Here is a 26,254-nt window from a genome sequence, read left to right as displayed (position 1 = left end):
TCTCTGATGAAAACAAGGGTGTGCTAAAATGAATTGTTTTATGAAATGAAGTGCTAGCCTTCTCCAGGTAGGTGTGTAAACTAGTCAGATTGTGGTCTAAGGAAACTCAAATATGGCCCTCCTTTTCTTCATAAGATTCTCCACCCCCAGGTCTATTAAACCTACCTGAGGTCTCTGGCCTCATTATAGTCTATGTTAACTGATATTTGCAGGAAAGAGGCTTTTTATTTTACCTGCTTGCTCCTTTTATTATGTTCTGATTTACACTTGTACTGAACACTTCTAGAAAGATGTTGCACTAGATCACCTCTTTAAAATATTTTGAAGTAACTGTTAACTAATGCTTTCCTTGAGCTACAGTTCCGTAAACCGAGGCTTTGTGTTGAAACAAAGATTGCAAAGCAGTTTCATAAAACAATCATTAAATGAAATGGTTCATTTAAATAGGGCTCCCTCTCATTTAGGGATCTTTCATTTTCCTCTTTTAAAAAAGTTGATTTTTCCAAAGCTTCCACTTTTCCTTCTGGGATGGCCAAGTAAGAGAAAAATTATTCTCCTAATTTTTCATTTAAAACCTTCCCAGTCTTCCCGGACTGAGATTGTGCACAGGGTTAGACCCTGGATCCATCAGGTTTGTCTGCCGTGAGTGGCAGTAGCAGGGCCCCCAGGGTTTTCAGAGGGGAGGGTTTCCCAGCCCTACCTAGGAATGCCAAAGACTGAACCTGGAGCCTTCTCCATGCAAAGCAGATGCTCCCCCATTGAACTAAACTGCCGCGGAATTTAGAAAAAAATAGTCCTGCATATGACTACTGCTGTACCAACTAAACATGCATATGTTTAGACTCATGTTTACTTGCATGAGTGCAAGTATTCTGTTGGAACTTTAAAACTATTTTATTGGGTTTTGTGTTTGTTTTGTTTTAGTTTATAGTTTACAAAACCTTGTAAGGCTCAGATTATTGAAAACTCTTTATGAGAGAGTGTAGGACTTACATGGCCGGAATTCCTATCCTAAGTTCTTAAAAGTAAGAGCAACACTGTTCTTAAGCATCATTTGTTTGATGTCCTGGTTCTGTGGATCGCTGCTCAGTGGTACTGAGCTACAGGGTCCCCATGTTGGCACCAGGGATTTACGCTAGCTGCCAGGCATTTGGGAACAGATGGATCAACACAGGTATGGCTACAGGTTGGGTCACTAATAGTGTCATTGTCTTGATACAAAATGGCATCATATAGTCCTCAGATTGGCAACACTGACACATTATAGGGTCATTTGATGACAGCAGAGAATTCTGGTTCTCTCCATGTCTTTTTAGCTGCAGCCACTTCCTCTGTTGCCATCACGGAGTGCCCTTAGAATAAAACTGGACTTGTTTTTAAAGTTCAGAGTTAGGTGCAATCTTCATCTAATTGCCAAATTGTTATAGCTCTGAGGACAAGAAAAACGATCCCCTTGCATTATGCTTTGTGACACAATGAACTAATGAACTCCTTGCAGGCTGGAGACTTTCAGGGCAGCTCACAGATTAACTGGATTCAGGCTATGTACACATTAGCATCTTAAAACGCGCTGCAGTGGCTTCCTTCCTACTGTGTTTCAAGTTGCTTTTGCATTTTGTTGTACACAAGAGAGGTGAGGTAGGGATGTATCCACTCAATGCTCATTAACCTGTTTTGTTTTCCCAGCCCCGGTAAATTTCCCCCAAATTACTATTCATGAAGCACACACAGGCGCAACTGCTCTCACAAACACAGACACCTCAGCTGAAATGTGAAGTGAATGTGGCTTAAGTTTTGTTTTCAGATTTAAGCTGAGACCAAATGCATCAAACAGCATTATTTCTCAACCAATTACAGGACAGCTCTACATTGTGGGTAATATCGCCTGTGCACAGATTCAGGAGCACACTGGAGCCAGAATAAATGACAATGCATACACAGCCTCATTCCTTGCTGCATTTAGATTTTGCCTGAACTATACATCAGTGGTGAGTTCTGTTCAGATTAGAATCAGGAGCAATAACAACTGAAGCACAAAGCAGGAAAGCAAAGGTTCCTATTCAGAAAAGAGCTGCTTTAAAGGTGTCACACAGTGTGTTATGATAAAACAGAGAAAGAGAGAAGTGGAAAGAGACATACTGGAGAAGCTGGCCATTGCGAAGTTCTGACACTGGTCCCCTGTGAATTCGTTCGGACACCTAACAAAAGAAAGAAAACCAGAAAGAGAGAGAAACAAGATAGCATGACATCCAAACAGACTGAAACGAGGCTCTTTCTGCTGCCAAATCAGCTCCCTTTCGAGATTTCTCCTCTGATGTGCCTGGGGTTGGTCCCTTACCTGCAAGCCTAAACCTTAACCCAGATCTTAACTCAAAAGAACACCCTCACTATGCCATTCTAAATCCAGCGCTGTACCCAGGAGATTATAAGTAGTATGGTGCAATTTTTTTCTTCAAACATACTTTGCTTAGGATCTGGCATGTACAATCGCAAAGGCTGTTTCTCCAAACATCTCTGTCCGAAGAATCCATTTGGACATCTGGAGGAGGAAAAGGGGACAAATCACAGAACAAGGCTGGCATCATCCTTGAGGCTAGGGTTAGAAATAAAAGTGCACAGCGATGAATTAAAAAAAAATGAAAGCATCTAATGTAAGGCACCTTGATCTAATCTTTGCCATGTCAAATGGGGGCTACTGAGCTCCTTTTCCCTCCCCGTGCTTTCTGAAGGCTTTATTATTCTAATTTATATGCAGGCTAGAGCTTGTCTGAAGCCCAGGGTGGGACAGCGTAAGCCTGGCAGGCCCCGGGTGGGGGCGTCTGGACAGTTCAGCCCTCCGAAGCCTGGGGCAAGTGTACCCAGCTACCCCCAGCCCAGCACAGGCCTCCTTGGGGGCAACTGGTTTCAGCCCTGAGAAAAAAAGAGAAGGCCCACTAGTTCATGCCTAGGGATTTGAATCCCCCCCCCATTTCTAAATGTGTTGTATTGGGGCAAGAGGTGGTGTTGGGGTGCTGTTCCCAATTTTTCATCATTCTTCCTTATGTGTGATACAGTCATGATCTCTGGGACTGTCAGTATCTTGTTCAGATTGTTTGATGCTAATTTCAACCTGTCAATACAATTAGCTGGCTATGGAAAGTATAAGTAAGTGAAAATAAGTTATGCCGACTAGGAAAACAAACCTAAAGGCATCTCTTCAAAAATACACTATCTAGCAAAACAAAAGGTCATCTTCTTTAACCCAAAGTGAGCAAATGAGGAGGAGAATGCTCTTACAACATGGTCGGAGGGGAATACCCGTGTTTTGACTATACACATCTTCTAACCACAAGGCTGCAGTCCTGTGCATTCTATCTAGGGAGCTGTCCCCTTGAAATTAGGAAGATTTACTTCTAAATAAATATGCACAGGATTGCAATGCATAGCTCTGGAATAACTGAAAAGGCAATCCTTGGACAAGCACTGGAAAGGAACGAAGCTAACATCACCAGTTCACCTAGTGGGCAAAGCTGCATGTACCCGGTTCTTTTAAACCCAGAATGCCCGGAAAAATCATGCTGGATTTACTTCTAAGGCTCCATCTTCACTATACATTTAAAGCAAAATCATACCACTTTAAACAGTCACAACTTCCCCCAGAGAATCCTGGGAAGTGTAGTGTGTTAAGGCTGCTGAGAGTTGTAAAGAGACCCCCTTTCCACTCACAATTCCCAGAATTCCCTGGGAAGAGGGATTGACCATTGAAACTGTAGTTCCGCGAGGGGGGAAAGGGACTGAAGTCACTTTCTACGCAATAGTTGTCATTTATGTACTATTTGGATGTAACAGTTCATAGCACACAGGATGATCGTGTGTCTTTCTCTGCCTTTCAGAGAGTGTTTACACTGTAGTAAGCCATCCCATATTTCTTTTTATTTAGAATAATGTACAAGCTGGCTGCTTTATTAAAGAATCCTCAAGTGGTGTACCATAGAAGAGAATAAAACAATTATCAATATAAAAATAAAAATCAGCAAAACTTTAAAACAGGTATTCATAGCTCATTTACATGTCCAAATAGACTTGCCAAAACAAATGGGTTTTAGCAGCTGACTACAACAGCATAATGAAGGTGGGAAGGTCCAGAGGACCAAACTGAAAGCTGACCTTCCTACAGATGTAGAGTGAACATTGTAAGGTGCAGTATTTGCAAGAGTCCAAGTTTCATAGATCTGAGTGAGGCACACAGGGGGCAAAGCCATGCTTCAAGTAAACTGGTCCCAAACTATTAAGGGCTTTATATACCACATGTAAGACCATGATCTTTGGCTCCTAGCAAATCAGCAGCCAGTGCAGATCTTTGAGCACAGATGTAATCTCCTGGCCAGGGGCGAACAAAGGCGTTGTGACACCCGGGGCAGGCATCGCTACATAGGGTGCATGACAGGCATCGCTACATACGACGCATGCACCGTACATAGCAATGCCGCACATGCGCTGTACATAGCGGTTTGCCGGTGGCGCTGCTCCAGTGCCATACGGCCGGTGCTGGGATCCTCTGCTCGCAGCTGCAGTCACGAACAGAGGATCCTCTACATGCGGCTATAGCGACGATGGAGGGATCCCACCACCGTCTGTATGGCGCTCGAGCGGCGCCAGTGGCAAACCACGATGTACAGCGCATGTGTGGCGTCGCTACATACAGTGCATGCACACGACACCGCACATGCGCTGTACATAGAGGTTTGCTGACTGCGCTGGGATCCTCTGCTCGCAGCTGCAGCCACGAACAGAGGATCCTCCACATGCAGCTGCAGCAGCTCGATGGCTGCTCACGCGAGCCCCCGCGGGGTGCCTTCTTGTCACCCCCCCCCAGACATGGCACCCGGGGTGAAGCACCCCACCCCCTGTTGTGACACCACTGCTCCTGGCCAGATCTTACTCCTGTCAGTAATCGAGCTACAGCATTCTGCACAAACTGCAGCTTCCATTCCAACCGCAAGAGATGCCCCACACATAGTGCATCATAACAATTCAATCTTGAAATTACCAATGTTTGAACTACTGTGATCAAGCCATCCCATCAGAAGAACAGTCACTGCTTCTGCACTTCTAGTGGAAGGTGTTCCTAACAACAGAGTTGCCCAATTACACAGCTGCTCCTTCAGAGGAATCCAACCCCATCCAGGGTAGGCAGCTGGCCTATATCTGAGGCATGGCAACCACTCACCCTCAGAGGCTCTGCCTTGCCAGGAGTCAAACTCAACTTATTTTCCCTCATGCAACCCACCACTGCATCTGGGCATCAGTCTGGGTCTTGCATGGACTTTCCTGATTCAGATGCTGCTCCCTCATACTGTTTTCCCCAGGTTCATATTGGTAAAGTTAATTCCAATCAGTGACAAACATAAACTCTAGCTTTGAATTTATTTCCACCTGGAGAAACCAAGCTATAGTCCCCATTAGCACAATCTGGGGAAGAAGCAGCAGTGGGAGAAGCAAATATTTTAAAAAGGCATTGGCATCACATTTAGAAAAACATCTCTGCAAATATTTCCTTCATCAAGTGAGGAATTATGTTGTTAGCCATTATGCTTTTGGTCCAAATTAATTTCTCCTTTCTTAAACCAATTAATATATAAAGTCAAATATTGCTGAAGATTCCTGAATAATTTTCTCATATTCCCATTTGTTTTGATCATTTGTGTACAAACTAGTTTTTTAAAGGTTATTATTTAGATTGTGTAGGAAATACAGAAGTCTCTGATCTGCATAATAAAGGATCTGGGCAAAGGATAACCTGGAAGGAGCAAAACTCTATTTTTTATTTAATAGCATGCAAAATTTAGTGCATATTCAAGTTCCAGTCACAATCCATACTGGTAGAGAAGCCCTGTGCTGTCACTCAGTGAAACAATAGAATTTGGCTTTGAAAAACTGATCTTTGGTTACTGTTATAAGGAAGGAGGTTCTCTTATATTATTCTAGCTCTAAGAAATCTCAAATGCACGTTAAGGGCTCCCTGAACTAAATTAACAGTTTCATTTTCAAGATATAAAGTTCATCTTGCATCCCTAGACAAAGCAACTGTGACAGTATGTGAGAAATGGGAAGTGAGAACCTATTCACCAGAATCAGTGCAGGCATACAATCCCAGATGTTATATACCTGTAGTCCATTCCCCAGTGTCCTGGCGATTGATCAGAGCAATTTGGAGAGCAAGACCAAGGGAGAAAAGGGTGATGTAAAGCCAACAGTTGAAACTTGACTATACACATGATCAGGAGGACAAGACTCTTGAGGATCGGAGGAATCACAAGATTTTTTACTCATCCCTCCTTCAGATTCTTCTTTAAAAATCTACATCTTCTTCAGATCACTTGGTTTACTGCCTCAGACCTCATCCTCCAATGAAACAAAGCCAAAACAGATATCACTTGCTCATATGCATCTCATTTATTCACTTCTTCCATTTCTCGCTATTCTTGGTCCTTTGGTTACCCTTGCTTCTCACTCACCCCCAAAACATTTGTTTTTCCTATAAGCACCTTGGGACACAACCTCTCTTTCCATACCCTCCAACATCCCACTGAGAAAAATCAGGACGCTTGTTTTTTGGTCCCGAGATCCTGTGGGAGACAGGTGAATCATGCGGGAGTGTGGAACCTAAAAATGAGCATCTTTTGGTCCGGCACTGGTGCAAGCCAGCTGACTCACCCCAGAGAGCAGGACCAAAAAACAAGACATTCCGGGTTCCTATCAGAAGCTGGGATGGCTTCCTTAATTCTGGGACGGTTGCGGAGTATGTCTTTCTCTCTTCCCTTTGCTTTTTTTTGCTTTGTTGTTGTTCTGTAAATTATCTACAGTAATTTTGCCCTGTTTCTGATTATGGTTGTGTCAGATTGGGGGAATCAGATTATGAAATAATGCTGCGTCTGCATTGCTGCAACTGAGTGCCTTTGTTTTTAATTCCTTGGCTGTTTTGTTTCTTTAGGGGAAATCCAGACAAGAGAGTTATATGGAACCTGCTAAGAGACATTTGAAAACTGAATTTTTTTTTGTTCCAAAAAAATTAATGAAATTAATTATGAATTTTGTTTTAGAAGGAAGTTTGATGGCAATTTTACTTTAAGAGTATCCCAGGTCGTTCAAAATCCAAGTTGTTGCCTGTGGCCTACAAGGAAATCCATGGCAGCATGATGTGAGGCTATTGACAACTCATCAGCGACACCCCACCCCCAGGCAGCCAACTGCTCCATAGAGGGAAATTAGCATAATGGAAGGTGGGCATTCAGATAGTTGGTAAGTCAAATTAACAACAACAACAACAATAAAGATACTTGGATGGATGGAATGTTAGTTTTTATTAAAGCCAGTCATGTTTTATGCCTTTCCCACAAATCTATTTGTGGAGCAATATTCTTCCTTAATTTTAGAGAAACAGCAAATGGAATATTTGGGTGTTTCCAAGTTTCTTTCTCCAACTGGTGGGGAGTTTGAGTTTTAGAAAGCCACTTAGGCTGCAATCTTATACCCACTTACCTTGGAGTAAGCCCCATTGAACCCAGTGGGACCAACAGCTGGAGTAGGCATGTCTACAACTGCATTGGTAGCTTACTTTGGGTAATACAGCAATAGAGACTTATGGTGTTTTTGTAACAGTTGTCTATTTTATGTAAGTTAAGCAGCTAACAGGCAGGGAGCCCAACCCCAAAGCAGTTCTCAGCCTCTAAGCAACAGCAGCTATCCCCAAACTCTATCTTCTACGATCCAATTCCAAACCTTCTAATATTTTATTTCTCTTACACCATAAACAGAAAATATTGAATTTATTATTTTTCAGGATTTTTCCAAATTTTATAAGAGATACTATAGCAATAGCTATGGACAGGAAGCAAGAAAGGGAAGGATGTAGTAGGGGGATGGGCAAGGAAAGAGATCAACATTCATTCCTCAAACAGTGGCCAAGAACCATCCATGAAAGATGAGCTACAGTTATTCAGTCAAAGCCAACCAAGTAATGGGATCCATGTCTATTCAGTGTCACAGAACTCTTATCTTTCTTCATATATTCTTGTCTCAGGGAGAAAGCCAGCTTCATACCTCAATCCCATCTTGTATTTCAGGTGCCCAGTTAGTATGAAGAAAGCTACTTTGCCATCAGTCAGCACGTCTGCAACAATTGTTTCACCAAACAGCTGATACACATTGGAAGAAAGTCAAACGTATTTCAGCAAGAAGTCTGTTTGGCTAAAATATCCTGTCAGAAATTCTCTCTTTTGGCGATCTCTGCTAAAAATCCATGGGTATATGGAGTAAAATTGTGATAAATATTATTCTGTTTCAAATTTTAGGCCAGAAATATGGGTTCTGGAGGACAGGGATAGAAGTACCCCCCCCCCCAAATGCTGATTGTGAAAATATTCTCCTTTTCTTCCAGTCAGTGTCTTGTTTTCTACCAGATACTTTTGCTTTGACATCACTTATCCCTTCTGATTATACAACCTTCCTGGATCACATGGCAAATCCCAGCCAATCAGGAATCATGCAATGATTAGGGTGGCATCACAACACAACACAGTCAGCCTCATGATGATATCACCAAAAACAAAAAGTCAAAGTGAGGGCAATATCTCCTGATTTATTTATGTTTCTTGATTCCTGATTTATTCAGTGTTCCCAACTAATCTGGGATCATTCGGTGAATGCTGCTGCGTCTTCCCATTTCATTTCAGGCAGCAAAACAGACTAGGCCACTCCTACTAGGTAATAATGTCTATAAATCCAAATTAAGTTAAGAGAGAGGGAGAGAGAGCGCAAGAAAATGTAATGTTAATGAGAAGGCCAAGGGTGGGAAATTGGATCTGGCTAGTGAGCTGGACCCTGATCTCCCACAATCACTGTGAGCCACATTGACAGGTGGGTGGTGGACATCAGGTGAAACATCATCCCTTGCCTACTCCATGGTGTGAAATCAAACCATGTGGAATAATATTATATGACTTTAGCAGGAATGATATAAAGGATTTGGGAATAACTGACTGTTAATTGGTGAAAGGAGGAAAAGTAAAATTACATTATATTAAGACAATTTACAGGACAAAAATTTTAAAAGAGGGAAAGGATTTGCTGAAATAGACAATCGACCTAGAATACAAAAAAGGGAGGTGTGAGGAGGTCAAGGAAACAAGCTAATGAAAACATAGAAAAGAGATTTGATGCTTTTTCTTTTTTCTAATTTTGTTTTTGTTTAATGGGTTTTATTTTTCTGGGGGTTTTTTCCTTTTTTATATTGTGGTATGTTGCTTGGTTTTTGTTTAACGTGGTATGTTCATTTTTTCTTTTTGTAATTTTTGAAACTTTAATAAATATCATTTTAAAAAAATGAAATCAAGCCATGCAGGTAAAGACCCGAGGCTCTGCAGGAGCTGTATGGGCCTTCATTGTGACTGCCTGAGTATAGGAAACACTTCTATTATCTTTTTAATGATAAGCTGGTGGGTATGCCACAGTAGGGATGATGTGGAAGCACTCTGTGTCTTTGGGGATCATTTTCTGCAGAGGTAAAAAGGCCTTTCAGTTTTTTAATTCCTACAATGATGTTTGTTCATTTGATCGGTGGTGAACCTCAACCCTGAAGACCAAAGTAGAGACCCTACTTTGACCCATGAGGCCATTTTCCCCAAGTCATGCCCAACTTTGCTGCAAACCTTGGACCACTTTCAGTTGGGCCTCAGTACCATAGCTTACATGCCTGCTCCACCCTCTAGCAGCCTTTTGGTTGGACCAATGCCAGCACCACCAACTTCTGACATGCTGAGCAAAGGTGACTGGGAGGCAGGGAAATTGGGGGAAGGAGGTCTCCCTCCTCTGAAGGGAAAGGGCTAGGGAGAGGAAGTGTTGAAGGAAATTAGAAAGGGAGATAGAAGGGTGGTGGTGGTGGTGGTGATAGAGGAAGAAAGTATCAGGAAGGATGAAAGAAACTGGCAAGTGGGATAAGAGGAGAGGGAAAGAGTAATGTAGAACTTAAGCGTGAAAGGAGAATAGAGGAAGTTGCAGGAAATGCATAAAGTTACGCTGAGAGACAAATGAGAGTAGAAAGAGGAAAATATATAAGAAAAGCCTTCTCTGCTTAGCCTTAGCACATCTACAGAAAATTCTGCCTAAACTGGGGACACTGGGTCACACTGCCTGCAGAGCAAGTGTCTGTATTTAGCTTGAGTAAAGAATTTAGCAATTTGCAAAGATTGGTTAGTGAATGTGCCCAGAGGTGGCTTTGAAGAAATAACTTTGTTTCAGATCAATAGGGAGAGCAAACATCACCATCTATGTTACTATGTCACTTGCCTCCTCTTCCCAAAGGACTAGGAATGGGGGGAGACCAGGTTCAAATCTCAGCCATGAAGCTTATTTGTCCCCCAGCCTAACCTAATGCCTACAGCTTCTGTGAACATAAAATGGGGAAAGGGGAAGAAGCTTGTAAGCTGCACTGAGCTCCTTGGAGGAAAGATGAGATAAAAATGTGTAATAAAAATAATAGTAATTCCTCAAGCAGGGAGTCAAATAGAGTTGAAAATGTTATCAGAGCCAAGGATAATCTTCTTCCAGAGCTGAGCTGAGCTGAGCACAACTACCTAGTACCAACTGCAAACAACAAAAAGGAACACAAAACTAAAGTAAAGAGACTGAATCCCAAAATTTCTGAACTGTGTACTTAGGGAAAATCCCCAAATTACTAATTCCCAGAAAGAAATGTATCTTAAGATACAATAATAATAAAAATAAAAATAAAAATACCTAGCATTTCTTTGCCTTCTGTAAGATATATAAACGGAGTAAGAGAGCAGGATTCCAAAAATAGACATCTGATTAAAAATGCCGTAGTGTTACAAGTTTTCTCTCTCCTGCACACACTACACACGTTCATTCCTGGTCCCCAAAATATTTTGCTCTACCTTATTTTGTTTTACTACTTCAGCCCAATCCTCATTCAAAGAGCCTTCCCCACATACACCAGCACAGAAATTAATCCAGCTTCCTTCAGATTCTCTCTCTGTCCCAACTGAAGCAAACACAAACACCTTTTGACTGGATCACAAATGAGCACAGTCTCCCCAAATTGAGAGGAACCCCAAAAGACTCTCTCTCAGGCAAACCAGGAAGCAAACAGGAGAATGATAGAACAGCGATGCAGTTAGTAGGGTTGCCATATTTCAGCAAGTGAAAAGTTGTTGAGCTTCCTGAGCTGTTTTTTGGGAATATTGGCAAAAACGACACTGCTGACATGGCTTGCCATATGTCCGGATTTTACCAGACATTTTTGCCAATTTCTGCCTGGACACTGCTTCCGGTTATGCCCAGGAAATTCCAGACGTATGGGAACCCTAGTTACCTGCCTGTTTTCCTTCCTCTCTCCTCCAACAACTGCTCAGACCCTTCTTCCTCTTCTCCCTCCAAACCAAAAGGCAAGGAAGGACCGTGCAGGCTTAGTTTTTCAAGGTGGTGAGGAAGCTATAGCAAGCTGACTAGTCAACTAAATATTTGCACCTGTTTAGAATCATAGAATTGTAGTGTTGGAGGGGGTGACAAGGGTCTTCTAGTCCAAACCCTGCAAAGCAGGAATCTTTTGGCCAGCACAGGGGTTAAAGTCACAACCTTGAGATTAAGAGTCTCACGCTCTACCAATTTAGCTATACCTCATGATAGGACCAGCTCTGCCACAAAGCAATGGTTTTCAGGTCTATACAGAATATTACCAGCACCCAGTTCCGTAGTTTGCATGGGCTGAAATACGCAGCCAGTTGTGGCATCTAGATTTTGCATACTGTAATTACATATATTTATACTTAAAGCTGGCAGAACCGCCTACAACTGCATCGGCACTGCTTCATGGTAGTGAGATGGAATGGGCTTAGATAACCAAAAGGATTTCTGGGCATGTTGAAAAGGCATGTGGAATTGTCTTGTCTGTTATGGAAATGGAGAATGCCACAAACATGAATGGAGGCAAAGTTTGGAGGTGACCATCCCAGTAACTGAGGGAAAACTTTTCCATCCCGGTACAACAAGCAGAAACAACCATCCTGATTGATCCTGCCAAAGGACTGTAACCTGTCAGCTTTTCCAGGTGGCTCACAGGGCAATTCTACGCATGTTTGCTTGGAAGTACAGTCACACTGTATTCTGTGAGGCTTATACCTGGGAAAGTGTGCATAGGACTGTAACCGTAATCTCCACAGTCCTTTCTCTCAACAAACCTTCTCTTCAGAATACCCATGATGTTGGTTGTGTAATATAGACCCATTACCATTGGAAACTAGCAATGAAAAAAACATTCCTTTCCTGTGATAAGGTCTATATTAGGCAACCTTTAGAAGCCACACAAAATTCCCAGTTTCCAGTTCCTACTTGCCTTACAGCAAGTAGTAATTTATAGGCAAATACTGTATCTATAATTCCTTCTCATATAGCCCTCTAAATTATGTGATTTTCACTCTCTGCACCCAGAAAATGAAGCTCTGGTTTTACTAAATGATTATTTATTTCACTTTGGACCACAAGAAATGGAAAAGTATTGCTGACTGATGGCATCTTTGGCATAATGGTAGACACTGGCCTATTACCGGTAATATCCAGGCTTTTTACCCTGGAAGATGACAGTGTCTGAGGTGTTGGGGCAGAATTCCAGGGCCCCAGGCGGCAGGATGAGCAGGAGGGACCCCAAACCCAGTAGGGGTTGCTAATCCCATTTAAAAGTAAATATACCCATCTAAAGGGGGGGTTGCTGGGTTAAAGCAATTAAGTTCACACTCTAAAATTGCCAAACTGCACCATGAAATATTGATTCTAAATTGCGAAGAAAAGTGGAATGGATGATCCTTCCCTGCAACTGGAAGACAGCGGTCAAAATAAAAAAATAAAAAAAATAAAAAATTGTCCAATAGCACCTTTTAGACCATCTAAGTTTGTTCTGGTATAAGCATGCACACGAAAGCTTATACCAGAACAAACTTAGCTGGTCTAAAAGGTGCTATTGGACAATTTTTTATTTTAAATTTTATTTTATTCCAACTGCGTCAGACCAACACGGCTACCTACCTGAATCTGGAAGACAGCAGACAGAGAAAGAAGGGAGTGGGGAGAGAAAGAGAGAGATGCTGCTTTTACATCCAGCATAGGTGCACTTTTGTTATAGTGCTGATGGTGCATAAGACACTGAGGATAATGGGGGAAATGGCCTGGCGCCACAGAGACAGCCTTTAGCTAAGCCTGCTCCTCTTCTTAGTCATTGCCAAGGGACCATCAGGCAATGTCACACCTTGTCCTCTTGCACAGAGCACTTACCCTCTTGGATTCCAAGGGTTCTTTTGTGTAGGAAAAAAGAAATCTGTTCACTTACCTGCAGGACAGCTGATTTATGCCCTCAATGTAGTAGCACACGCCACCGTTGACGCAATAGGACTTGACTGTTTCATTGCATTGTCTAGTGTGTCCAGGCCCAGAGGAGAGAGTTGTAGTGACTGGGGGAAGAAAAAACACACACATTAAATGCTCGTTTTGCCATTTGTACTTCTTGGGCTAAGTGGCTGTGAGAATGAAATGTTTTAAAAGAGCCACCCATGGCCTGTGGTCGCACAGTTATGACTTTATTTGTTGTGGAGATTTCTACTCCATCTTTAAACCACTGGACTGCTTACATTGTAACAGCAACCGATTACACAGTTCAAACATAGAAACAGAAGATTAAAACCAGCAAAATCTAAAAGAGCAGAATAAAATAATATCACGATGGAGGCTGTTCACCTGGTGACAAAATGGAATCAAAGTAGAAACCTGTTGAGCCTCTCTGTGGAGAGTATTCCACAGTGAGAATGCCAACACTAAGAAGGCTCTGTCCCTGTGATGGCACCATCCGACACTACCATACTCTCCCCAGGGAGCCTCAAGAAGGGTTATATTGCCCTGGGTAGGTGCCATCCCGGACCAATGGCCATGTTGGTTGGGGACGATGGGAGCTGGTATCCAACAACATCTGGAGAGCCCTGGAGACCACTGCTGCCCCAGAGAAGCAAGCTGAGTGTCCATAGCTTTTCATGAATGTTTTGATCAGGCATGTCTAATTCCCTCATCTCTGCAGCTACTTTGCTTGTAGGGTATTCAAGAAACTGAGTGATAAATACAAAGGGGTGCAGCATGTCTCACACAGCAGCCACAGACTCACACTCTTATAAATATATGGGTTGGGAGGCAGGAGTCGTTGTGTGGAGGTGAAAGAACACAAGGCAAGAATTTGACCACTAAGCCCCAACAGTAACATCCACCCATCGCAGACAATTATACCATCTTGTCACACTGTTCATTCTACCCCGTTCCAAGAGAGGGAATAAACTAACAAACATATTCCAGATAACACTACAATAATGATAGTGTACATAAGTTGCATTGTCGCCCATGACAGGCTGAAGTCAAAGTGTCACTTAGTCACTCAGGTGTGCTCTGTGTGAAGTCCTTTTAGACCCACCATGACACCTGGGTGCAGTTATACAAAGTCGTGAAGTGCTTTTCAGGAGTTCCAAAAGACTCCAGCTTCTTACTTTAGATTCAGAGTTGGCAATAATTCCTGTCACTGTAACTTCATTTTGTAGACAAAAATCATGTATAGGTATGTATGTATGTATGAATGATATTTGTTTGGAGTCACCATCTGATGCAGGACACAAGAAGAAATATGCAAGCAGGGCAGGATTAATAGGTGTGATTTTTTAATTGTTCAATTCCTTTATTGCTCTTCTGTACGACATGCAGTTTGCCTCAACTTCCATTTTCTTAGTTAATTCACAACTTTTTCATCTTTACATTACTGACATGCATATGCATTCATTAAAAAATGGCAAAAAGCTTGATATCCAACTTCATTTTGCACTGTTTTTAAAAACACTCCTGGAAAACAATACATCTAAAACAATCTTTATGAAAACATATGTATAATTACATCATTTTTTCTATCTTAAAGAAAGAAAATACTTTCACTAATAAATGAAACATGTTTCCCTCGCCTTACAGAATTTATTCACTTGGGTTTAGGGGTTTGGGAAAATGATGATGAAAATGTGTTGAAACAATTATACAATTATAATTTTTTTATTATTTTATATATATATGAAGGGATTTTTTCTTTACATTTTCCTTCTTTGAATTACTGTGTTGGCTCTATTTGCTTGTTCCTTGCTATGGTGCAGAGGAGAGGCTATCTTTAAAAATGCAAGGAAGGGATAAAACAGATTTTACTTCCATAAATAAAAATGTTTTTGCTGAAAAAGAGCTTAAAATGCTGTCCTCAAATCGTCCCTTTAGAGGAGTACCATAAATGCCAACAGACTACTCTTGTGCAGGCAGTTTAAACAATGTTCATTGTTTAGTCACTGGGTGCTACAGCATCTAAAGACCATTTGCCAAGTAAAGTAACCACTTGGATGTCAAGAGATATAAGTAGTAAATACCCCTGTGTGGACACTTAACTAATGATCAAATCCTTTTTGGGGAAGGCTCTGTGGAAGCTGCAAAGAACAGGCCCGGGGAGTTGTAAAAGCAAAATAAATTATAAAATATTTAAAAGAAAGCATCTGGGGGGAGGGGTACTTACACTTTTCTTCTATTACAACTAATTTAGATTCTGAAATAGATAAGATTTGGGGTGCATTCATTGTTCCTAGGGAAATTAAGGTAAGAAAGCAGTAAAAAGAAGAAGAAGCAAGTTACCCCATTAGCAGAGTGGAAGATAATGGTAAAGTTAGCTACATATGTTAGAACTGGAGAAGAATCCTTGCCGGGCATGTGATATCTGAAGCAGTTTTGTGAGTGTTAAGCCATTTGTGTGATTGAGTAGAAGAAACATTTAAAGAGTGGTTGAGAAATGGAGATCCCAGTATTATCCTTGTAGCTTAAAACTATTGCTACAAAAGGATACATCTTCTGGACAGCATCAGGAAAAATAGACAACAGAACCATCCAAGACTTTCTTATTCAAATAAGGAGATTAAAAATGGATAATTAGAATTTTTAACATTCCAATGAAATGTTGAGGAGTCAACCAGAATGTATCTTTTAGTTTATGAAGTTATAAATGGAGATACATCTGGCATGGTTGAGGTTAAAAGTGGTCCCATATGATGCAGTGGCGTAGCGTGGGTTGTCAGCACCCGGGGCAAGGCAAGTAATTTGCGCCTCCTAACCCGTGGATTTGCGCCCCCTAACCCTAACCCTAACCCCCAGATGTTGCGCCCGGTGCGGCCGGCCCCCCCTGCACCCCCCATGCTACGCCACTGATATGATGTACTCTCTGGCAGGCAATAAGCCATAAAAGACTTAAAGGTGACTGAGGAAAAATGATGGACTGTATATTTCCATATACACTGAACATAAATAAGATGATGGAAGTTGCCAAAGGAAGTAGGTTAAAGAACGCATGGCAAAGCTAAAACCAGAGATCTGTGGTAAAATCCAGCTTCCCCAAAACTACTGAGATGCAGTTAAGACAGTAAAAGGGGCTGAGAAAGGCAAATAGTTTTTCCTACCCCCCAGCCTGTGACCCAAAGCACACTTTACAAAGGTTTAAAATGTAAGGCCTGCTGGGAATGTTTGTGTGAGGGGGTGAACAATTCCAAGGCAGCTTCTTTGCTCTGTGTGTCTTATGGTTCTCTTTTGTAGGCTATCTTGAAAATCTAAATTAATAAAATTATTTTTATTTTTTAAAAATGAGATGAATAAAATTGGGCAGGAGCGCTGATGAAAAACTAACACCCGTCCACTTTTCTCACAGACTTCTTAATACAGTGGTACCTCGGGTTAAGTACTTAATTCGTTCTGGAGGTCTGTTCTTAACTTGAAACTGTTCTTAACCTGAAGCACCACTTTAGCTAATGGGGCCTCCCACTGCCGCCACGCCAGTGGAGCACGATTTCTGTTCTCATCCTGAAGAAAAGTTCTTAACCTGAGATACTATTTCTGGGTTAGCGGAGTCTGTAACCTGAAGCGTATGTAACCTGAAGCGTATGTAACCCGAGGTACCATTGTATTATAATTATTAGGCTCCATTCTCTGATGCTGTCTCCGTTCCTAATCACACTTACTAGGGAGTAAGCCTCATTTGGATCTCAGTTGGAGATCCTTCACCAAAGAATTAGGCTGGATCTCCAAATGTATGGCAGAGCTATTAAATCTTATATGTACTGCAAGGAAGTGTCCTGGACTCAAATCTTTGCTAATTATCTCAAACAGCATGAAGTTTAACTGAACAAGCTGAGAGGCTTGCTCTTAAGATTGTATTCATCTTAAAGATCTCATAATATATATCCACACGAGGTGTGTGCTCAAAGGGGGCTGCAGAAAAGGGGAGAGAGCAACAGTGGACTTGTGCATGCTGGTGCTGCCACAGCTAGATCTCGGACTCATAGAATCATGGAACTGTAAAGTTGGAAGGGACCCAAGGATCATCTAGACCAACCCCCTGCAAGGCAGGAATCCTGTCCACAGCTGTCCCTGGGTGGACTCGAACAATCAACCTTCTGGTTAACAGTCAGTCGTACTAACCCACCGCGCCCCAGGATAAGGGCTGGGGGTCATGAGGTCTGAGAAAAGTTTGATGCCTTCATGAAGAGGATGATGGTGCTTGGCCCACAACGTAAGTTCAACTTATACAATCACAGTATAGCCCAAAATGTTTTGGAATTTCACTAGCGCAAAATGTAAATACAGTGGTACCTTGCAAGACGAAATTAATTCGTTCTGCGAGTTTTTTCGTCTTGCGATTTTTTTCGTCTTGCGAAGCACGGATTTTGGAAAAGCTTCAAAAATCACCAAAGTCTTCAAAAACCTCAAAAAAGGCTACCACACCGCGTGCTATGAGTTGCTCCTCGAAGTGAATGCACGGTTTTAAGAAAAAGGAAACAAACTTGCAAGACAAAGGAAACAAACTTGCAAGACGTTTTCATCTTGCAAAGCAAGCCCATAGGGAAATCCGTCTTACGAAGCAACTCAAAAAACGAAAAACTCTTTCGTCTTGCGAGTTTTTCGTCTTACGAGGCATTCGTCTTGCGAGGTACCACTGTATAAATCTTCCTTTCTTATTTGTTTGTGTCTTCTTTTTACTATGAAAAGCATGTCTTGCTGGAACAAGAGCCCCTCCCCTCAGTTTCCTGTTTTATAACTGATTCAGGCTTCATTTTAAGGTAATCTTAAGTCTCCACTTGAGAGTCCTTAAACAACTCAAATGTTAAATTGCTGGTCTTCTAAAAACAACAACACGTAACTTGTCCCTAAAAGATCAGCTGAGGACTTGAAAGTGACCAATGTAACAACAACTTTTAAAGAAGGATCTGGGGTCAGGAACCTGAAAAGTTCAAGTCTTGATGTCTGTTCCTGGAAAACTGATAGAAAACCTTGTTAAAGATACATCCAGAACATATATTTAAAGCACTCTTATATCACTTTAAGAGTCATGGCTTCTCCCAAGGAATCATGGAACTGTGCTAATAGATGTCAAGAGACCCCCTATAATTTGATTAGTAACCTACAGTTCTGAGGATTATTTGGGAGAAGTCATAACTGTTAAAGCGGTATAAGATGCTTTTAATGTATGTATCTTTGGGCACCTGTGAGAGTGTCAACAAGCATATAGACAGAGGTGAACCAGTTAACATTGTGTATTTAGATTTTCAAAAGTCTTATGATTAAGTACCCCACAAAAGACTCCTGTATAAGCTTAGCAGTCATGGTGTCATAGATTTAGGGGGACCCCCCTAAAAATTAATAAATGGTAGGATATTGATTATTTGGAGTATTGAAGGGAAGATTGCAGGCCAGTGGAAAAATGCAGGCTAAGCTTCCTTCCCAAGCCAGGACCTCACCTTGGATAGAGGCATTAAGATGGCAAAAAGTGTTGATGAACCATCTAAGGGGAATCTTGGGAAGGCAGAAGTTGCTAAGGTGATGGGGTATGTGAGAGATGACAGGAAAAGAGAGTCTTTAGCAAGGTGTGCTGGGAAGAAGAAGGAGAGAACAAAGGAAAAGATCCATCTTGGGCAAGCTGGCTGAAGGCTGGCTGGGAGAGATTACTTTGACTCCAGAGTTGCACTGCTAGGGGGAGCAAGCCCTGCTTGAGAAGACCATGCTGAAAGATCTGGACTCCCTCCATGCAGACTGAAGGTGTAAATAGGAGGGGGGAAAACATATTGCTTAAAGCTATGACAGTCCCCACAGCATCTTCAACTCTCCAAAAGAGCACAAACTCTGGGTGAGTGCCTGGAACCCCCAGAATCTTGCTACCACTCAGCAGAGAGTGGGGGGCACCCAATCTTTGTGACAGTGGAGTAAGAGGAGAGGTCCTCTTGTAGATCAGTAACTGGCTAAGAAATGGGATGCACAGAATAAGAGGAATAAGAGGACAGTTCTCCCAATGGAAGGGCACAGAGATCTCCCACAGTTGATACTGGAACCTGGTTTTTTAAAACTTGTTCATAAGTGATCTAGAGACAGCGATAAGCCATAGGGTAGCTAAGTTTACTGATGATATCAAATTCTTCAGGGAGGTTAAAGCAAAAAGTTATTTTGAATGGACAATAAAATGTGAAATGCAATTCAATATAAGCTTGCAATATAAGCAAGTGTAAAGTGATGCACATTAAGGAGGGGAGAAACCCCTTAATTTCACCTATTTGCTCATGGGGTCTGCACTGGCCGTGGCTGACCAGGAACAAGACTTTGGGGGTCATAGTGAAGACTTTGACCCAGTGTGTGGCAGTTGAGAAGAAGGTGAATTCCATACTAGAAATCAATGACTAAAAAATAAAACTGGCAACATTGTTATGCTGTTATTCAAATCTTTGATGCAACCACATTTGGAATGCTGTGTCCAGTTCTGGTCAGCTCACCCCAAGAGAGTCATAAAATGCAACCAAAAAGATGAAGGCGATGGGGGAACTTCCCTATGAGGAAAGCACTTCTTCATGCAGAGCACATTTAGACTGCACAATTCATTCTCAGAATAGGTAATGGTGGTCACCAACTTGGATGACTTTAAAGAGGGCTGGACAAATTCATGGCAGATCAGGTTATCCATGGCTACTGCCTCAAGGGCTGTGTTCTACCTTCACTGTCAAAGGCAGCATGTCTCTGAATGCCAGCAGCTGGGAATCACGATGAGGAAAGTCCAGTTGCACCCAGGCTCTGCTGGTACCTCCCCCCCCCCCTGGGCATCTGGCTGGCTGGCCACGGTGAGAGCAGGAGGCTCAAGCAGTTGGGCCTTCAGCCTGATCCAGCAGCCAGGATCTTCTTATGTCCCCCTCTATATGAAGAAGGAATTAAAGGCAACAACCACCAAGCAGGTGCAAAGAAACAGAACTAGGGCTGGGCAGAACTTTTTTCAGTTTGGATTTTCAAGTCAATAGCTGCATCAAACAGCTAATAAAAATCAAATGGAAATCAAAAGTGTTTCTTGGTTTTTATCCAAGTCCAGGCCACTATGTGTGACTATATCCAGGTCTAGTTAGCTCAGTTAGGCTGGGAAGCTTCACAGATCTGGTCAGGCTCAGAGATGTTCAGAGACAGCGCTTCTCTCTTGTTCCCAGGTCTCATGAGCTTCAGGGAATAAAATACCACGAGGAATTTCAAATGTTTCCCCTTCAACAATAGCAAGAGCAAAACTTAAACTAAATAGATCATTTTGGCTCAACTCTGTAACTTACCACTTTTCACATTCAGGCTGCCCCGGACGGTGTCTCTGCCCAGCACATTCTCTGCTTCACAACTGTATTCACCTGCATCTTCTACTTTCACTTTATTGAATTGCAATCTGGAATTTTTTCTGCAAAGTGAACAAACAAACAAACAAACAAATAGGAGTGAGACACAGAGAGGAGAAAGGCATTAAGCTGTGACCAGCGACATCAGGGCACCTCAAATTCTGGAATCAGAATTCGACATAACATACCTGTTGGTGATGTCCTTAGGCCTATTTGCATTCAAAGAATGGGTCATATATACCGCTCCCACCTGCCATCATCCCCACTGTTGATGGCTGCACTGCCAGCCTTCATGCACTCAGCATGCAGGTTTGAAGGGGATTTTAAGCATGCAACTAAACACAAAATCCCACTTGAGAATGCTGAGAGCACAAAGGTCAGAAGTGGAGCCAGCATCTGAAAGCAAGTAAACCTAACGCTTGACTAGGGCTCTGGGATTTGATGCATTTACAAACTTGTGGATGTAGTACCAAATTTGGAAAACTTTACAACAGCAGCTTCTAGAGGGCAGGAATTTCTGTTCACTGCTCTGGACCTTGACTTTTAGCTGACCTGAGTATATTCTTGCCTCTGGCCTCTCTGGTTGGCCCTCAACTTTCTGGTCCTTGACTTTGGCTCTACCTGAGCTACAAACTCATCTCTGACTTCTGGTCTTCCAACTGACTGACCGCAGGTCTGGTACCACAGGTCCTGATGGTAATATATAAACTGAACCTGCTATACAGAACCAGTTCCCAGAAAGACCCTTGGTAAACTCCACTGCTTATTTCCCTCTATTACGAATATGATCAGTTTAAAACAAAAATAAGAGCTATCCCAACAATTCATCAGAACTTTTAAAAGGAAATAAATGGTCAAAACATGTAGATAGTTAAGTATATAATGTCTGTCAAATTGTGTTGACTCCAAGCATTCAAAAACATTGGTGAGTCAAGACTCCTCTTTGCAGAAACCATTGCTGATTTTTCACAAGTCCTGCTGTTCTACATGCTTGACATTTCTATCCCCAATAATGCTTTACAGCAATTTGCCTATGATTTCAGAACGTTTCTGTTTCATTTGTGCATAAAATAAATATTACTTCTGTTCTGGTTTTGTTGTTGTTTTTGGCTGACTTTTAACACCCGGTGAATTTTATATAACAGAAGGAAGGGAACGGTCACTGTGTCCCTCATCCCAATGATCCAAATGTCACTGTGACTCAACAGGGCAACAGGGGAAGTTAGCAGATTTTACCACCTCTTTAATGCTAGTGCCATAAGGAAGGGGAAACCATTGCCAGTCAACAGCAAACAACCAAAAGAACATGAGGAGGAAATGAATAGGATAAGGGTTGGGGGTATGAGAGAAAGAGAAAAGGAGACTGACCAAAGTGGGTGGGGTCAGCTAGGTAGGAAGGGAAATGGGAATAATCTGAAACACAACCATGAAGAGAATTGCCATGCCCTGAGACAATGCATCCATCCAAACTCAATGCCCCTTCTTTGATTTGGGTGGAAAACACCCAAGGAGACTGGCTGCGTATCCCATTGGAGTCAATGGAAAAACAAAAGGGAATGAACTAAATATGGATGAAAAATTCACCTCTGAAAAAATGACAGTTAAAATGAAAACAATCAGATTTGTTAACTGTGTACAGAACAAATATCTAATAATTAGTCTGGTTAAGAGGGAGTCCTGGTTCAACTGGCTTGAGGTTTGTAGGGAGGGCATACAGTTAATGTATATAACTCAAATTTGCTAAAGTCGGGTTCAGATAGTAAGAATTCCTTTCTCACTGTACTAATCATTAAAACTATGCTGGTACTCAAGGACAGAGGAGTTATTAAGTTATTGCATTATTGCTCAACTCTTTTGCTACCTTATTCACATTGTATTCTGCTAATTATAATGTGAATAAGATGGCAAAAGATTTGAGCAATAATGTAATAACATAATAATCCCTGCTAAACTGAGCAGAAGAAAATATCTTCCTCCCCAAATCTCCTTCTGTTCTGAGCAAGACAGGCTTGCCTCTGCCTGCTGCTAATTAGTGACAGAACATTCAGCTCACAAGTAAGGAGTTTTCCCCTCTACTCCAGCAAACATTCATTGAAAAGGACAACTCCCCTGCCCAGTGGCGCCAGGAAGCTGTGCAAGTGGTAAATTGATGGGAAAGGAGAAGATTTGACAAACAGGTAATTGCTACTTTCTGAAGAACACTGTACTCAGTTCCATTACGGCACATCATTACTGGAGGGGATGTTAAACTCATTTGGCTTGAGGAATGGGAAACAGAGAAGGCTGCTCAGTATGAAAGCACACGGGTCTTAAATAACATGTGGCATTCGCCACAAACTGGCCTTAAAATGTCACTATTACTGGCCTTAAAAACCACTATTTTAAGTTTTTAGTTAACGGAACTTCAGGCAAGCATTTGTAATAGGCAATGGTCAAAATTTCATGACCGCCACTATTCTAGTTAGTACATAATTTTGGTTGACAAAAACTGTGTTGTTTTTAAAGACTCTGCTAGACTAGAAATATCTGCCCAATTCAACATTCTGTTTGCAGAATGCCTTTGGAAGCCACACAGTCAGGACATGATAGTGGCAGACAATTCCTGTTGTTTGATCCCAGCATGTGATATTCAAGGTATGGTGAGACATTATGGAAGGACAACACTATGAGACAGCAACCAAAGCACAGGCTGACGTTTTTCATGATGGGGGTATGTGTAAGGGAAGAAAGCAGGAGAGCAACTGATATCACAAACATATTGGCATTGGTGATCCAATTAGCAGAGAATGTGTGGGGCTGCTTCATACTTCCAGTCCCAATTTCACTTTGAGTGGGAAGGTGGGACAGTGTGTTAAGCAAAAGCCAGATTTCATAAAGCCCAAGAAACTTCAAGATACTTTGTAGGAATGTCTGACAGCCCACATCTTCTTCTTGTAGCCAAGAAGGCGATCACTTGTAGCCAAATAAGATTGTCTTCCATGAACACCGTCTTAACGGTGTGTCCATAAGTAACTATGGAGCCCAATTCTGGATCCACACGTCCTTCTACAGTGGGGACATAGGTTTCCAGGAGGGAGTTGATCACAGTGAGGGTTTGCCAAACGTGCCTTCCTCTTAGCTCATTTCTCCCTTTCGTCCTGAGTTCCTTTCCTCTTCAAAGTCCATGATGCCTTTGGTAGAGGTTATTCTCCAGCTGGAGTGCTCATAGGCTAGTGTTTCCCAGTTGTCCGTGTTTATAGTACTTCTTTTTAGATTTGCCTTGAGAGCCTCTTTAAACTTCTTTTGTTGTCCACTGGCATTATGCTTTTCATTCTTAAGTTGGGAATAAAGTAGTTGCTTTGGAAGACAATACTGACATTAGTTTGCCTGTCTTCCCAAGTCATATGCAAAAATTTTCAGAGACACTGTTGATGGAATCTTTTGAGGAGTTGGAGATGGAGTTTATAAGTGATCCCTGTTTCACAAGCACACAGTTAAGTTGGTAGTACAATAGCTTTGTAAACAAGCAGTTTGGTTTCCCTGAAAATGTTTTATTTGCAACGGTTTGGAACAAATTCCAAGACAACAGCTTGGAACTGTCTGAATTAACTGTCTGAATTAATTAAGGTACTGGATGTAGAATTATTATTGATAGTGCTACTTTACTGGATGTATGGAATGCTGGGTGGAGGGGGGGGGGAGAGAGAGAGTTAGCCATGAGATCAAAGTGAAATGAAATGCAAAAGTGTAAATGTAAAAATAATGACAATGACCATTCACAGTGTGATATTAGCAAAAGTATCTTCGGAGTAGCCTTGGTCAGCTAATTAGCCCCTGTAGTATGATCCCTATTAAGGACACAGATAATAGAACTGAATTTCTTGATAAGCTGTAATACTCTAGCTTTCCTTTGAAGTTCCTTTGTTCAAGAATCACAGCCTTAAGGCCAGTTCCAGAGTGTCCTGATAGGTTGAAATGTTTTCCTTTTTGTTTCTGAGTATTGCCGCTTTTTATGTGAAATCTGTGTTTATTTATTATTTTATGCTTAATGAGTTTGTCCTATGCAGAATGCAGAAAGACAGGTGAAGATGAGCAGATGAATGAATCTCGAGGCTGACATGATTAGCTCTTGTAATAGTGTGCTTGTGGGTGGGTGGAATAGTGGGTGGAAATGATGATCTCTGGTTTTCCTGTAGGAGGACCTTTTGTGTCTCCATTATGAAGCCTGTTGTTGCTGGAGGTTGTGGGAGGTGGCTGTAGGTAAGATCAGGCCTGTCACTCAAAGTCTGTGAGAACGAAGCACCACTTTCTAGAACAGGCTGTAGGTCACTAATGATACTTTAGCTGGGAGCTATAGGTGACAAGTGGTGTTTTGTAACTTTCTTTTCTTTCTAGTAGTAGGTCATTGCTGGGCCATCAATCCTGCTTCCGCACTTCATTTGCTGGGTCTAATAAATGCCTGGTATAAATCCATAGGTTGTGAGTCTCCCTTTGACAAGTCATAACAGATTTGATTGTATTTTAGGGCTTGGCTGTAGACTAAGGATTTTGTGGTATGCTTTGGGTAGAAGCCAGAAGAAAGAAATATATGTCTAGTGGTCAATAGGTTTCAGACATAAGGTGGTGCACACATATCCACTGAACAGCACTGCCCAAAAGGCAGTGCGCAGTATTTTAGGCTCAGTCAGGCTAAAAGTAGCTGAACTCCTGATGGAACTTCTCAAGTGCTTCCCATTCATGGGTCCATGCATTAAAGATGTTGTCAGTGTAACTCAAGCAGAAGAGAGGCTTTTGAGGAGTTGAGAACCCATTGTTCTAAGTCAGCCATGAAAATGTTACCTTACTGTGCAGTCATCATGCAAGTGCCCACAGGATGTGCTCCTAAAAGCAGAAGTAACTGTAAATGTGTATCAAGTAACAGAGTGATGACTAGATATACTGTGATATCGTCAGGAAATAATATTCCTGATGACATGTGGCCCATGTTTGTGGGGAATATAGGTATAAAGAGCACCAAGACAGAATTGAGATTCAAAATGACCTTAACAGGTTGGAAAATTGGGCGCAAGCTAACAAAATGAATTTCAATAGGGACAAATGTAAGGTTCTGCACTTAGGCAGGAAGAACCAGATGCACATTATAAGATGGGGAACACCTGGTTTACTAGCAGTACAAGACATCTAGGAGTCTTAGTGGACCACAAGCTTAACGTGAGTCAACAGTGTGATGCAGCAGCAAAAAGTTAACACTATTCTAGGCTGCATCAACAGAAGTATGGTATCCAGATCAAGGGATGTAATAGTACTACTCTATTCTGCCTTGGTCAGACCCATGGGCATAGCCAAGGGAGGCGGGCAGGGAGGGACAGCTGCCCCCCAATCCATAGAAATACATAGCAAACTGAGATTCTGCCCCCCCCAACAAAAGGCCTCTCCCCCAACAAAAATCCTGGCTACGCCCATGGTCAGGCCACAACTGGAATACTGTGTTCAGTTCT

The 26,254-nt window shown here is 41.9% G+C and overlaps 1 protein-coding gene across 4 annotated transcripts in view; it reads right to left on the bottom strand.

Moving 5' to 3' along the window:
* NRG2 (neuregulin 2) overlaps positions 1-26,254 on the bottom strand; it is a 134,962-nt gene that overhangs the window by 28,133 nt on the left and 80,575 nt on the right. For 3 of the 4 annotated variants that reach the window (XM_081872708.1, XM_081872710.1, XM_081872711.1), the window contains exons 3-5: positions 20,721-20,839; positions 13,379-13,499; positions 2,140-2,198 (exon numbers count right to left, since the gene is read on the bottom strand). In XM_081872708.1, the coding sequence (XP_081728834.1) occupies positions 2,140-2,198; positions 13,379-13,499; positions 20,721-20,839 (299 nt within the window). Of the gene's footprint in view, positions 1-2,139; positions 2,199-2,462; positions 2,540-13,378; positions 13,500-20,720; positions 20,840-26,254 lie in introns of all 4 variants that reach the window. The other variant, XM_081872709.1, reaches the window with a different exon arrangement.

The sequence above is a fragment of the Podarcis erhardii genome, assembly GCF_964252035.2.
Source record: "Podarcis erhardii genome assembly, chromosome: 8".
Classification (NCBI taxonomy): Eukaryota; Metazoa; Chordata; class Lepidosauria; order Squamata; family Lacertidae; genus Podarcis; species Podarcis erhardii.
The sequence above is the reverse complement of the archived record's forward strand: the minus strand, read 5'-3'. Positions and strand labels throughout refer to the sequence as shown.